Source organism: Thunnus thynnus, chromosome 15 (genome assembly GCF_963924715.1).
Source record: "Thunnus thynnus chromosome 15, fThuThy2.1, whole genome shotgun sequence".
Taxonomy (NCBI): Eukaryota; Metazoa; Chordata; class Actinopteri; order Scombriformes; family Scombridae; genus Thunnus; species Thunnus thynnus.
Genome location: NC_089531.1, coordinates 19,048,064 through 19,063,655, shown reverse-complemented (window position 1 = coordinate 19,063,655; position 15,592 = coordinate 19,048,064). Strand labels below are relative to the sequence as shown.

Here is a 15,592-nt window from a genome sequence, read left to right as displayed (position 1 = left end):
CGTTGCTCTGCGTGATAGACCCGCCCCTTAACCAATCGTAATTTTAGAAACGTCATGTATCTCTATACAGACTAATCCGAGGCAGGAAAACACTCTAAAAAAAATACACTCACTAAAAATAAACAAGATAGTCTGTCATACCTCACGTTGAGATATATGTTGTAAACAACCTAGGAAAAGATTGATGCTCAAATGACAGGGCCTAATATTGTAGCAATGGTATGGTTTCTACTTCTATGCCCATTTTAACTGGGAATTTACCCAGGGGTTGCACCTCTAAGAAAAGGGCAAAAACAACTTGAAACAACATCAATATTATACAGGCACATATAAAATAGAACACTTCAAAAGTTAAATCAAATATAGATCTTAAATCACATGAGTAATCCAAAAAGTTACCATAAAAACTATTATATAGAAAAATACATAGAAAAATAGAAAAACTACTGTATTACTACTAATATTCCTTTTGACCAATCACTGGAGTTACATGTGTGAATATTCATTATCTCTCTATATAAAGCAAGGAATCTCTGTCTGTATGTATGTGGGTTTGTCCTTCGCGTATCTCAAGAGCTGTTCATCCGATCTACTTCATACCCGGCAGGTGGATTAATGTCAATGTGTGAAGTTGTTTGGATGAGTGGTTCTTGAGAAATATATTAAAAAAATATCTCATAAATCACATTGATAATGTTGATTTGCTTCTATTTCTGCCTGTGGAGTCAACGAGCGGAAATACAGACCATGCCACCCTGCCATTGCAACCCACATTGTGGTCAGAGGTGGGATTACATCCATAATGTAAATGATTTAAGAATGTTTAAGAGACTTAAGCCCCACTATTGATCTGTGTAATGTTCCTGTGAATGAAACTTGGCATATACTTTCAAGACTTAGTGCTGGATGTCTCAGGCACATTCAGAAATATATAAAATACCTCATAAACAACATTGCTTGTACAACGTTGATTTGCTTCTTCTTCTGCCCAACGAACAGAAATACTGACAGCAACCACATTGTGGTCAGAGATGGGATTACATCCGTGGTGATAAGAACTACCATAGAGAATGAATTGAAGTTTAGAGAGTCACGCTCTATTCCCCTCACACCTGAGAACTTCGTATGTATGTTCAAGACATAGTGCAGGATGTCTCAGGCATGTTTTGAACAGGCTCTACAGTTCATCCGATCAACTTCAGTTCAATTCAAAATTGTAGTCTCCAGATATCCTGAGTGTCAGGCGTTTAGGGAGCATCAATAAATTGTAGAGTCTACTGATAGTCTGCATGAGAGGCATTTAGGGAAGCAGCACAAATCTCTAGGTATTGAGAAAGGACTGTTCTGAACAGGCACATTTTGAATGGGCATTGCCCTAGTTCAGGAAAATAAAGGAAATTGAGAGTTTGTCCGCACACTGAAATTTGCAGACTCCCAAAGATTTTTTTATTGAACCATTGGAGTTGACTATGCGAATGTCTAACAATTCTGAAAGTAAGAGTTAGAAAAATAACTTCTGTACACACACGTAAAATTGTATATTTGTATATTTTTTGTGTTCCAGATTGTGAATGTTCAATATTCATGAAAATAAAAGAAATTGAGAGTTTGTCTGCACACTGAAATTTGCAGACTCCCAAAGATTTTTTTATTGAATTACAGGAGTTGACTACATGAATATCCAACAATGGTGAAAGTAAGAGTTGGAGAAATAACTTCTGTTCATACACTTTAAATTGTATATTTGTATATTTTTTGTGATCCAGACTGTGGATAGACACCAGGTTGGCCCTCGCTGACACACAGTGGAGCTCTGCATCAGCCCAGGTCTTATGTGTGTTAATGTACCTGTAGATGCGGCTGTTAGTGGCAGTTTAAAATATACTAGAAAAGCTACACCTTTCTTAAATATACCCCAAAAGTTAAAATGACAATCTGTATTAATATGGTCTATGGAGAAATGGACTATGGAGTTTTTGTTTAAACCACCCCTCAGATAATGTGTTAATCATAGGTTTGTCATGTATTTATTGGCGATTCCGAGGTGTAAAACCATGCAGACAAGATTCATTCTCTGCTTTTTCTATTTCCCCCTTTTGTTTGACCCTCTCGTCTTCTCCCAGTAACTGACTCACCCAGATTCTATGTGACACACTGGTCTATTTTATGTTTTTCAGAGAAATGATCCCTTCACCAGAGTATTTTGTGACATTCAGAGCAGATGAAGGGGCAGAGATGTGGTTTCTCCCTTTGTCAGTTAAATGAGAGCAGCTTTCAGTTGACTGTTGTCAGGTGTTAGATGTTTGCATAAACATCCACATGAACATACATACAGGAGAGAGAAAGAGAGAGAGAGAGAAGCAGTGGTCGAGCAAGCTAGAGAGTGGATGAGGAAAGCGAGCAGTGGTAATGAGAAAGCAGATGAAAGAGAGGAATAAAACGTTATTTTCTGATTGTTTCACGGTGGTTACAAATAAACACACCCACACCTTTAAACAACCCTGCGGAGGTGTGCTGCAATGCCTGATAATGGTGTCGTAGCCGCTAAATACACATCATATGTGTACTATGGGAGTAAGGTAAAAAGAAAATAGAATTACTGTAGTTTAAAATGTTTTTTCCATATGTTTTCATGTATGAAAATACCCAAAATGAACACTGTGAACGAACTATTCGTTACTTTAAGTGAATTATTTAAACAGCATTTGTATAGGAATGATTCTGTCCCGAGCATTTTGATCCATATAAGCGATTGATCACTGTAAACGTGAGCACTATAATCAGTTTCCACTGTACTTATCTAATTTAACTACTAAAATATGATTGTCTATGAGGTTAATAAATCAAAAGTTAAACACTTGGGTGATTTTAAAATACAAATACATGGTTACCAAACATTCATCAACTCTTAATATAAGGGAATTTAACTCTTGTCAATAGAGGGCAGCATTGTTACATGTAGTATAAAGTTAATAAAAGTTAATAAGATCAAGATTTAATATTGGTGGATAGTAAAACAACTATGAATGTTGTACCATTTTTCTTATATTTACATGAAAAATAACATGATATAACTTGCATAATGATAAGACATTTAATTTACATGAATTTCAAGTTCAAGTAAAAGATTAGTTGTCCTCCTACACACTTTATCCCACTTCCACAGAGTATTTGTACTCAATGTTCTTGTGATCAAAACAGCTGTTACCAAATTTATCTAATACACAGAGGCTAGTGGTGGAGCAGACTTTGAGAAACACTTTAATAATCTAAACTTACACAAACAAGCAAGTAAATAACAGCAAATTATTTCACTGCAAATTCTCTTAATAATATATTTTTGTTTTGCACAATGAGTGGAAGTTAACTGTGCGATTGTCAAGTGTCAAAATTTGGGTTGATAAAATAACTTGTGTACATACTTCCCCCACATTAGTGGCCTATAAATATCTGCATGGGATCATTATTTAAAGGTTAAGTGTGGACACCCCTGATTAAGACTTTCATTCACACAACTTTTTTAAAATAAACAAGAATAGGTCTCAATGGCTCTCTTGGTAAAGTCTACAGGCCTACCAAGATGTCAGTTATATAACAGTCTGTAATTAACAAGGCCGTAACTATCATAGATCTTTTTATTGAAGATATTTTGACATGTCACAGGTGTGATGTAATAAATGATGACTGAATTACATTTAACTGGTTCAGTTTTAGGATCTTGTAGTGTGCATGCTAGCTCACTGTCACACTGTCACGGCTTACTGGAACACTTGAATGAACAGAGCTATCATTAATATTACCAGTAACATCTGTGCTTTTCTCAAATAACAAATCAAAATATCTGAGGACCTCCATATCCTCAATAGACCTGGCTTTTTGGGGATATGGAAGTCATGTCCTCTGCATTTTTTTCCAGGGGATTTGGGGGGTTAAGGAACCTGGGGTGAGTTAATACATTTAATTTTTTATATAATTATTTTTTAAATATTTAATATTTCCCATTCCTGAATTTTATTCCTGCAACAGTGAGAGCTTTGGAACAACATTAAGATCTTCATATTGGAAAACTAAAAAATATACAGACAATATAGCTGAAACTGAATAAATAAAATGTTTGTTTTTATTCAGATCATAAAAAAATATGTGCATATTTTTTCTGGGTGAGGGGGACTGTCCTCAGTAATTCTAAAAGTCTGACATTTCTCTCATTTCTTCATCATCCTTCACTGTTGTTTAGTTGGCAGAAGCCTGCTGAGTAAAATACTCCTCAGGATGACTACAATATGATAGGGGTTAGCAGCATCAGCAAACCTTATCACTGCCGGGTGTCAACCATCAATGACCCTACCTCCCTTTCACACACACACACACACACACACACACACACACACACACACACACACACACACACACAAACACAGCACATGGCATGGAGTGCTTCTTGTCACAGCTCATGCCAACTGGAATCAGCTGAGTTGAGACAGAGGCAGCTGTTCACACATTACATTGCTTGATTAATTGAAGCATGTCAGGGGAATACAATTATATAATTTCAACTTTGTAATACTGTTGTCCAGGGTGTGATCAAGCTGCATCAAAATTACAGGGAAGGATCATGTGCATTTTGCTCTCATCGCTGACTGAGTGAATTCCCAATAACTCTTAAGCCAAATGAAATTTATTGGCGATTCAGAGGTGTAAAATCTTGCAGACAAGTTTCATGTTCTGCTTTTTCTATTTCCCCTTTTGTTTGACCCTCTTGTCTGAATAATAACAAACATCTTAGTGTCCTTTTCATTCATAAAAATGAAGGTTTGATAAAAATTACTTTCTGTACACACATAAACTTGCACAAATATATATTTATTGTTGAGAACCAATGCATTTCAACAGAGCAACAGGTGGAAAGTCATTGGTTGAATCAGACATAACCATCTCAGATCCTAAGGAAAAACTGTGTGAGACGCACATACAAAAGGGGATGTCAGAGAACAATCAGCATCATTCCATCTCAGCTCATTGGCATAGCAGGTGCCACAGTGTTCATTTCCTTGATAGTTGTCTGGCTGTCCTTCATGCCAAAAGGTAAAGTCGACTGCGGATCCATCAGACCACATCCATCTTCCTTCTATATGGATGTCACTGAGTCCGATCCAGGTGGCTTCCTCAGAGGGGTCAAAGTTCCTGATCAGGGATGCGACAAAATTGTGTTCTTCCAGACTGTGGATAGACACCAGGTTGGCACTCTCTGACACACAGTGGAACTCTGCATGAGCCCAGGTCATACGTGTGGAGACATACTTGTAGCAGCGGCCGTTGAAGCTGTACCAAGACATGGGACAGTCGCCCTGCTGTAGCTTCACTTCACGGTCACCTGAAGGAGATGCGGTGGCCAGAGCCAGACCAAACAAGAAGAGGAACAAGAGCATGATGGTGTCTCTGTGTCATAGGAGCAGAGCTGATATGCGCCAGTGAGTGGGATGGAGATCCTGGAGGAGACAAGTGACAGTCTGTTTTCTTTTATATGCTGTGGAGTGGGTGTCTGCACTGTTGGTGTACTATTATTGGCCAAGTGCACTTGGCAAACATTGTCAGTTGCACACTGCCACACAGTATCTGAACATGAGCCAAAAAAGACCAGCACACCTGGAGATGTCACATAAAACCTACAACTTATTCAAATAATATATAAGGTCTAATCCATTCACTCTCCTTCCACCCCAATAAAGACCTTGTGAGGTAAAAACAGATTGGTGTTGTTTAAAACAAAACTAAGTTAAGGAATGAATGTATCTTTTCTCCACACACTACCAAAAAGTGCCAAGAAGAATTTTTATTTTCTGTGATCATCTGAGGGAAGTATTGGTCATAAAAAGTGATCACAGTCTGTCTTGAAAGAGTTTTTAATGCCTGACAAGGACTAAGCTGATCATAACACTAAAGTTGTGTATAATAGTGCTTTTTCACTTTGAGATCAACCTTTGAATTTTGCCTTGTGATAAAGTAAAGATGCTCTTGGCACTAAAATGATTTGGGGAAAAAGACCAGAGCCTCAGTTAGAAAAGATATAAAAAGTGTATTAAGCCCTGGCTGCTGCCTGTGTTAAATAGATCTAATATAAACTAACTCAAGACAGTGTGATTTTACCATCAGAACCGAGTAAATATTGAGTTTTGAATACATAAAAAGATATTCACGTGTATTTCAGGTAGTGTACTTGTGATTACATCATAAGAGCTGTTACACCTGTGCTGTTCCCATATTCATCTAAAACAGAATATTAATAGCTGGGACAGCCAAGCACTTTGAATTTATGCAAACCAACAGGAGAAGAAATAAAAAAACATGTGACTTCTGTGAGAAATGGATGTTAATGGTCAACAGTTATATAACTCAAGTTTTAGTTTTTGGTTGTAGAAAAGATGATATTAGCAAAAAGTTTTCATGAGATAGATAAAATTTAGAGATTCAATATTGCTTTAAATATCTCAGTGTCATAATGAATTAAAATGGCTCATTATAATTGCCATTGAGGAGCTGTATAAGTAGACCTCCACAGATATGTTTGCTCATGTTAGTAAATGTAAAACTCTGTTGTGTGTATGTGAAGAGTGGCAGTTTAAAATATACACATATATACTGGATAAGCTACACATTTCTTAAGTATACCTCAAAAGTTAAAATGACAATCTGTATTAATAAGGTCTATGGAGAGTTGGGAAGATACTTTGTGTTGCAGTTAAAAAGAGAATTATTGGCCTCTGGAGGAGGCTGCTTAAAGGTAACAAAACTCCCTATTATTGATGAATCAGAATATAAAATTCATGTGCTGCTACTTCATTTAATCAACAAGCAAAGAGTATGAAAATCTAGAATAGACATGTAAAAGCACTTTAACTAAAACAATCATTTAAATCTACACAAATGTGCAAGAAGAAAAATCTATGGATTGAAATGTCTTTATGCCATTGTCAAAAGTAAATGCTTTTTGTTGTAATTTTATAAATAATACATTTTGTATAGTCAAACTGGGACAAAAAGGACAATTTTGAGACTATCAAAAAGTTATGTGAATATTTCTTTTGACCAATCATTGGAGTTACATGTGTGAATGTTCAATATTCATGAAAATAAAGGAAATTGAGAGTTTGTCCACAAACTGAAATTTGCAAACTTACACAGATTTTTTTATTGAACCACTGAAGTTGAATATGTGAATATCCAACAATGGTGGAAGTGAGAGTTAGAGAAATAACTTCTGTACACACATGTAAAATTGTATATATATGTTTATTTTTTGTGTTCCAGACTGTGGATAGACAGCAGGTTGGACTCTCTGACACACAGTGGAGCTCTGCATCAGCCCAGGTCATACCAGTTGCTAAGGACAGTCTATGCGAGAAGCACAAACAGACGGAAGGGTATCAGAACATGGGAGATCATTCCATGTCCGATCAATACGATGGTTGGTGTGAACACAGTCTTCATTTCCTCCAGCATTGTCTGGCTGTCCTGCATCCCAAAAGACAAATTTCACTGCACATCCATCAGACCACATCCAACTGCCTTCTTTGGGGATGTCATCGAGTCCGATCCAGGTGAATCCTTCAGCAGTGTCAAAATTCATAATCAGGGATCTAACAAACTGCTCTTCTTCCATACTATGGATAGACACCAGGTTGGCCCTCTCTGACACACAGTGGAGCTCTGCATCAGCCCAGGTCATATGTGTGGCGACATACTTGTAGCAGCGGCCGCGGAAGCTGTACCAGGATGCGGGACAGTTACCACGCTGTAGCTTCACTTCATGGTCACCTGAAGGAGACTCGGCACCCAGAGCCAGACCAAACAAGAAGAGGAACAAGAGCATGTTGGTAATTTCTTGATTGGAGCTGATCTGCACCATGAGGTGTGATCAAGAATCGTGCAGAGACAGGGGAAAGGCTGTTCTCTTTTAAATGCTTTAGAGAGGGTGTCTGCACTGCTGGCATTATATGATTGGTCAAGAGCACTTGCCAAATATTTTCACCCACACAGTAACACACAGAAGCTGAACATAACCCAAGAAAAGACCATCAATTCACCATGAGATTTCATATCAACACTATAATTAGTTAGTTGTGTCTTAAAATAATATTCATATTTACATATGAACATTAAAAGTGTTTTTTCTTGCTGTAATCATTCCTCCTGTTCATACTGGCCGTTAGAAGAGTCATTCCTCATGTGCTTCAATGTAAGTGATGGACAGCCCTCAGTTTGTGCAAATACGTATTTGAAGGTTATCAGAAGCTTATATCCAAATTAGTAAAATCGAGTGGATATCTTCCAAAGTTATCAACTTTTTACTGCAAATGTTCCTCTTTTTATTACTATCCTCTCACTGCCATTCAACAGAGAAACACTGTCTGTGGAAACAAAGAGGAATTTTGTACTAAAACACTTTAACTTTGGAAGATATCCACTTAATTCAACTAATATGGAAGACCCTAGCCTCACATTAAATTCAGATGAACTCTGAAATATATTTTTTCACAAAACAAGGACATTGAATTGTGTCCACTTACATTGAAAATGCATTTGGAGGATCTTCTAATTGTCAATATGAACAGCAGGAATGATTACAGTGTTTCAATGTTCATATGGGCACCTGACTGGAGTTTTAAGACCAACTTGAAAAGTTGTGAAGCTATCCTCTAATATGCAGACTAAATGAAGGTTTTATCCTTTCTCCATGCTCTGCCAAGAAGTTCCAGAAGAATTTTTCTTTTCTGTGAACATCTGAATGAAAATGTTGATAAAAGGGATCAGTGTCTGTCTTTGAAAGAGAGTTTTAATGCACAGACAAGCACTAAACTGCTCATAACACTTAATTTCTGTATGAAAGTGAGCCTTCACCTTCAGATCATCTTTAACTTTTGTCTTGTAATGAATCAAAGATGCTTTTACAAGTAAAATGCTTTGAAAAAAATTGTGGTTCTCCCCTGAACATTTCACTCATTGTGATTTTACCTTTGAGTTGAAATGATGTTGAACACGTGTTGCATACATGACTTTAGTACACTTTACCCCCCTCCCACAGAGTATTTGTACTCGGTGTTCTTGTGATCAAAACAGCTGTTACCAAATTTATCTACTACACAGAGTCTATGAAGTGGTGGAGCAGACTTTGAAAAACACTTTAATAATCTAAACTTACACAAACAAGCAAGTAAAAAACTGCAAATTATTTCACTGTTAATTCTCCTAATAATATGTTTTTGTTTTGCACAATGAGTGGAAGTTACCTGTGTGACTGTCAAGTGTCAGAGAAAATTTGGGTTGATAAAATAACTTGTGTACATACTTCTCCCACATTAGTGGCCTATAAATATCTGCATGGGATCATTATTTACATTATTTAAGTGTGAACACCCCTGATTAAGACTTAAATTCACAACATGTTTAAAATAAACAAGAATCGGTCTTGATGTCTCTCTTGGTAAAATCTACAGGCTTACCAAGATGTCAGTTATATAACAGTCTGTACTTAACAAGGCCGTAGCTACCATAGATCTTTTTTACTGAAGATATTTTTTACATGTCACAGGTGTGATGTAATAAATTATGACTGAATGACATTTAGCTGGTTAAGTTTCAGGGTCTTGTAGTGTGCATGCAGGCTCACTGTCACACTGTCACGGCTTACTGGAACACTTGAATCAAGCAGAGCCATCATTTATGTTATTAGTAACATCTGTGCTTTTCCCAAAGGACAAATCAAAATGTCTGAGGACCTCCATATCCTCAATAAACCTGGTTTTTGAGAATATGGAGGTCATGTCCTTTGCGGTTTTTTCCAGGGGATTTGTGGGTTTTGAGAACCTGGGGTGAGTTAATATTTTTCATTTTTGTATTATTATTTTTTAAGTATTTAGTATTTCCCTACCAGAATTCATTCCTGTAATAGTGAGAGCTTTGGAGCAACATGAATATCTTCATTTTGGAAAACAACAATATACAGACAATATAGCCAAAACTGAATAAATAAAATTTTTTTTTTTTTCATTCAGATCATTAAAAATGTGTGAACATTTTTTCTGGGTGAGTGGGATTGTCGTCAGTAATTCTAAATGTCTGACACTTCCCTCATTTCTTCATCATCCATCACCGTTGTTTAGTTGGCAGAAGCCTGCTGAGTAAAAGACTCATCAGGATGACTACAATATGATAGGGGTTAGCAGCATCAGAAAACCTTATTGCTGCTGGGTGTCAATCATCAGTGAAACTACCTCTCTTTCACACACACACACACACACACACACACACACACACACACACACACACACACACACACACACACACACACACACACACACACACATACACACACACACATGCACATAATAGGGAGTGTTTCTTGTTATAGCTTATGCCAACTGGAAAGAGAGCGAGGCAGCTGTTCATATATTATGTTGCTCAGTGCTTTTCCACACACTACCAAAAAGTTCCAAGAAGAATGTTTATTTTTCTGTGATCATCTGAGGGAAGTATTGGTCATAAAAAGTGACCACAGTCTGTTTTTTGAAAGAGTTTTTAATGCCTGACAAGGACTAAGCTGATCATAACATTAAAGTTCTGTATAATAGTGCTTTTTCATATTGAGATCAACCTTTGAATTTTGCCTTGTGATGAAGTAAAGATGCTCTTGGCACTAAAATGATTTGGGAAAAAGCCCAGAGCCTCAATTGGAACAGATATAAAAAGTGTATTAAGCCCTGACTGCTGCCTGTGTTAAATAGATCTAATATAAACTAACTCACAACAGTGTGATTTTACCATCAGAACCAAGTAAATATTGAGTTTTGAATACATAAAAAGATATTTACATGTATTTTAGGCAGTGTACTTGTGATTACATCATAAGAGCTGTTACACCTGTGCTGTTCCCATATTTATCTAAAACAGAATATAAATTGCTGGGACAGTCAAGCACTTAGATAATTTGAATTTACACAAACCAGTAGGTGAAGAAATAAAACATGTGGCTTCTGTGAGAAATGGACGTTGATGGTCGACAGTTATATAACTCAAGTTTTAGTTTTTGGTTGTAGAAAAGCTGATATTAGCAAACTAAAGTTTGTATGAAATGGAGAAAAATTAGAGATTCACCCCGCACTGTAGCGTCATTTCATGGTCACCTAAAGGAGACTCGGCACCCAGAGCCAGACCAACCAAGAAGAGGAATGAGAGTATTTATTTTCTGTGATCATCTGAGGGAAGTATTGGTCATAAAAAGCGATCACAAAGAGTTTTTAATGCCTCACAAGGACTAAGCTGATCATAACACTAAAGCATTCACCTTTGAACATCAACTACCAATTAGTTAGTTGTGTCTTAAAATAATATACATATTTAATTCAACTAATATGGAAGACTTTAGCCTCACATTAAATTCAGAGGAACTCTGAAATATGTTTTTTCATAAAATGAGGACGGTGAATTTTGTCCACTTACATTGAAAATGCATTTGGAGGATCTTCTAATTGTCAGTATGAACAGGAGGAATGATTACAGTGTTTCAATATTCATATGGGCACCTGACTGGAGTTTAAAGACCAACTAGAAAAATTGTGAAGCTATCCTCTAATATGCTGACTAAATGAAGGTTTTTATCCTTTCTCCATGCTCTGCCAAGAAGTTCCAGAAGAATTTTTCTTTTCTGTGAACATCTGAATGAAAATGATGGTGATAAAAAGGGATCAGTGTCTATCTTTGAAAGAGAGTTTTAATGCACAGACAAGCACTAAACTGCTCATAACACTGAATTTCTGTATCAAAGTGAGCCTTCATCTTGAGATCATCTTTAACTTTTGTCTTGTAATGAATCAAAGATGCTTTTACAAGTAAAATGCTTTGGAAAATTGTGGTTCTCACTTGAACATTTCACTCATTGTGATTTTACCTTTGAGTTGAAATGATGTTGAACACGTGTTGCATACATGACTTTATTACACTTTATCTCCCTCCCACAGAGTATTTGTACTCGGTGTTCTTGTGATCAAAACAGCTGTTACCAAATTTATCTACTACACAGAGTCGATGAAGTGGTGGAGCAGACTTTGAAAAACACTTTAATAATCTAAACAAGCAAGTGAAAAACTGCAAATTATTTCACTGTTAATTCTCCTAATAATATGTTTTTGTTTTGCACAATGAGTGGAAGTTACCTGTGTGACTGTCAAGTGTCAACAAGCACTAAACTGCTCATAACACTGAATTTCTGTATGAAAGTGGGCCTTCATCTTGACATCCTCTTTAACTTTTGTCTTGTAATGAATCAAAGATGCTTTTACAAGTAAAATGCTTTGGAAAAAATTGTGGTTCTCACTTGAACATTTCAATCATTGTGATTTTACCTTTGAGTTGAAATGATGTTGAACACGTGTTGCATACACATTTGACTTTATTGCACTTTACCCCCCTCCCACAGAGTATTTGTACTCGGTGTTCTTGTGATTGAAACAGCTGTTACCAAATTTATCTACTACACAGAGTCTATGAAGTGGTGGAGCAGACTTTGAAAAACACTTTAATAATCTAAACTTACACAAACAAGCAAGTGAAAAACAGTGAATTATTTCACTGTTAATTCTCCTAATATTGTTTTGTTTTGCACAATGAATGGAAGTTACCTGTGTGACTGTCAAATGTCAGAGAAAATTTGGGTTGATAAAATAACTTGTGTACATACTTCCCCCACATTAGTGGCCTATAAATATCTGCATGGGATCATTATTTACATTTTAAGTGTGGACCCCTGATTAAGACTTAAATTCACACAACATTTTTAAAATAAACAAGAAGAGGTCTTGATGGCTCTCTTGGTAAAGTCTACAGGCCTACCAAGATGTCAGTTATATAACAGTCTGTACTTAACAAGGCTGTAACTACCATAGATCTTTTTAACATATGTGAACATCCAACAATGGTGAAAGTAAGAGTTAGAGAAATAACTTCTGTACACACATGTAAAATTGTATATATGTTTATTTTTTGTGTTCCAGACTGTGGATAGACACCAGATTGGCCTCTCTGACACACAGTGGAGCTCTGCATCAGCCCAGGTCTTATCTGTAGCGACAAACTTTTATGAATGTCCAACACTGGTGAAAATGAAGGTTTGATAAATGACTTTTCTTCATAAACATTTGTAACTTTTTTGTTGAGGCCCATTGCATTTTAACAGAACAACAAGTGGAAATTCACCAGGTTGTCCATAGCAACCATATCACTTGCTAAGGACAGTCTATGCGAGAAGCACAAACAGACGGAAAGGTTTTAGAACATGGGCAATCATTCCATTTCAGATCAGTATCATAGTTGTTGTGAACACAGTCTTCATTTCCTCCTCCGTTGCTTGGCTCTCCTGAATTCCAAAAGACAAAGTTCACTGCACATCCATCAGACCACATCCATCCTCCTTCCTTCTGGGTGTCACTGAGTCCGATCCAAGTGAATCCCTCAGCATGGTCAAAGTTCTTAATCAGGGATTTGACAAAATTCTGTTCTTCCAGACTGTGGATAGACACCAGGTTGGCCTTCTCTGACACACAGTGGAGCTCTGCATCAGCCCAGGTCATATGTGTGGCGACATACTTGTAGCAGCGGCCGTTGAAGCTGTACCAGAACATGGGACAGTTACCACTCTGTAGCTTCATTTCATGGTCACCTGAAGGAGTCTCAGCACCGAGAGCCATACCAAACAAGAAGAGGAACAAGAGCATGATGGTGTCTCTCTGTCACAGGAGCAGGATGAGAGGTTGATCTGTTAGTTGGAGCTGATCTGCACCGTTAAATGTTATCAAGAATCTTGCAGAGACAGGTGAAAGGCTGCTTTCTTTTATCTGCTTCAGAGAGGCTGTCTGCACTGATGGTGTGATATTTTGTAATGTTTGGCTAATTATCAACCAGGACTCTGAAATGAAAACAATGAAATCAAAGAGAAGTAATAACTGCTTTTCTATTGATCACTATTGATTTACAGTTGTTAAACTTTGGCACTTTCAGGAGAGCTCTGCTGTTTGTTTTTCTATATAATTCTATTTTTATTGCATCCAAAAAGTGCTTAACAATATTATTACAGTATCAGTCAAAACCATTTAATCCTTTTATTGTGGCACTGAGCTTTTCTATTGGAACAACTTCAAGTAGAAGGTTATTATATTATATTATTATATATATGATATACAGTTATATAGTACTCATTTTCTCGCTAAGTGAAGGAGTTTGTTCCACTTATATCTACCTGAGTCCAAGGTTCTTTGGCAGCCCTAATAAAAACTGTCCTAGATCTTTACATACATTCTGCATTAAAATGTTACTATTCTCTTTGGTTACATGACCAGAGCTCAGCTATTTTTAATTTAATTTCAAAAGCAAGAAATGTACGTTCCACCTGTCAGTTTACTTTTAATAAACAAAGGGGATCTACTTGGATTGGCTTTGTTTATATGATAGAATAAAATAGGAGGCTCAAATGCATTCTTCTTAAACATATTCATCATAAAAATTATGAAGGTCCTTTTCCCTTCAGGTTAATACATTCACTTTTATTACATTTATTTTAGAAAAATCGATGTAGTAAAATGTTGCTTTTGAAAAGGAATGCCGTCTGAAAAATGTATAGGTCCATGTTATATAAAGTACAAGCAATAACTGCTAATTATTGACTTACAGTTGTTGAACTTTGGCACTTTCAGGAAAGCTCTTGTTATTTTTTATATATAATCATATCCTCATTGCAACATAACAATGCTCAACAACATGATTACAGTAACTATCAATTATATAACAGAGAAGGGATGATGGAAAATGGGTGGAGGATGAGAACACATTATACATATATTTATACTATATCTCATACTTACTATTGTGTACAGGCAAATCCACTTCTGCTGTCTATTACATAGAAATGCAGGAATCCAGTGTGCCTTTTGTCATTTGTCATTTGGTCACTAAGGCCACTGGGACTATTGATTGATCAGAGGGTGCCAGAGATCCATAAAGTTGTTGTCATAACACCGGGATGTCATTGTGTTTCAGTGTAATTTAGATCTAAATTGCAAAAGGAAAAATTTGTGGACTGAAATGTCTTCATGCCATTATTGTTAAAAGTGAATGACTTTTTTTTTGCAATTCTATCAATAATACATTTTTGTGTGGGGAAAAAGTTGTGTGAATATTCCTCTTGAACAATCACTGGAGTTACATATTTGAATGTAAAATATTCATGAAAATAGAGGGAATCAGAGAAGTTGTCTAAACAAATTGGCTAATTCCCTTTTTTTCAATCGATGGAGTTACCTATGTGAAGGGCCATCATCAGTGAAAAACATTTTTAACTTTTTTGTGGAGGCCCATTGCATTACAACAGAGCAATAGTTGTAAATTCATCAGGTTGTCCATAGCAAACCCGAACAGACAGATGTCATTGCTGTAAACACAGTTTTCATCTCATCCAGCGTTGTTTTCCTGCTTTCCAAAAGATAAAGCTGCACATCTGTCAGACCACATCCGTCCTCCTTCCTTCTGGATTTCACTGAGTCCGATC

The 15,592-nt window shown here is 36.6% G+C and overlaps 2 protein-coding genes across 2 annotated transcripts; both read right to left on the bottom strand.

Annotated features, from left to right (window-relative positions):
* Nucleotides 1-7,310: 7,310 nt before the first annotated feature.
* On the bottom strand, nucleotides 7,311-8,439 carry LOC137197773 (lactose-binding lectin l-2-like). Its single transcript, XM_067611183.1, has one exon. The coding sequence runs from the start codon at nucleotides 7,904-7,906 to the stop codon at nucleotides 7,382-7,384; it is 525 nt and encodes a 174-aa protein (XP_067467284.1). The 5' UTR covers nucleotides 7,907-8,439; the 3' UTR covers nucleotides 7,311-7,381.
* Nucleotides 8,440-13,011: 4,572 nt separating this feature from the next.
* Nucleotides 13,012-13,781, bottom strand: LOC137198195 (lactose-binding lectin l-2-like). Its single transcript, XM_067611857.1, has one exon. The coding sequence runs from the start codon at nucleotides 13,764-13,766 to the stop codon at nucleotides 13,278-13,280; it is 489 nt and encodes a 162-aa protein (XP_067467958.1). The 5' UTR covers nucleotides 13,767-13,781; the 3' UTR covers nucleotides 13,012-13,277.
* Between the last annotated feature and the right edge of the window lie 1,811 nt (nucleotides 13,782-15,592).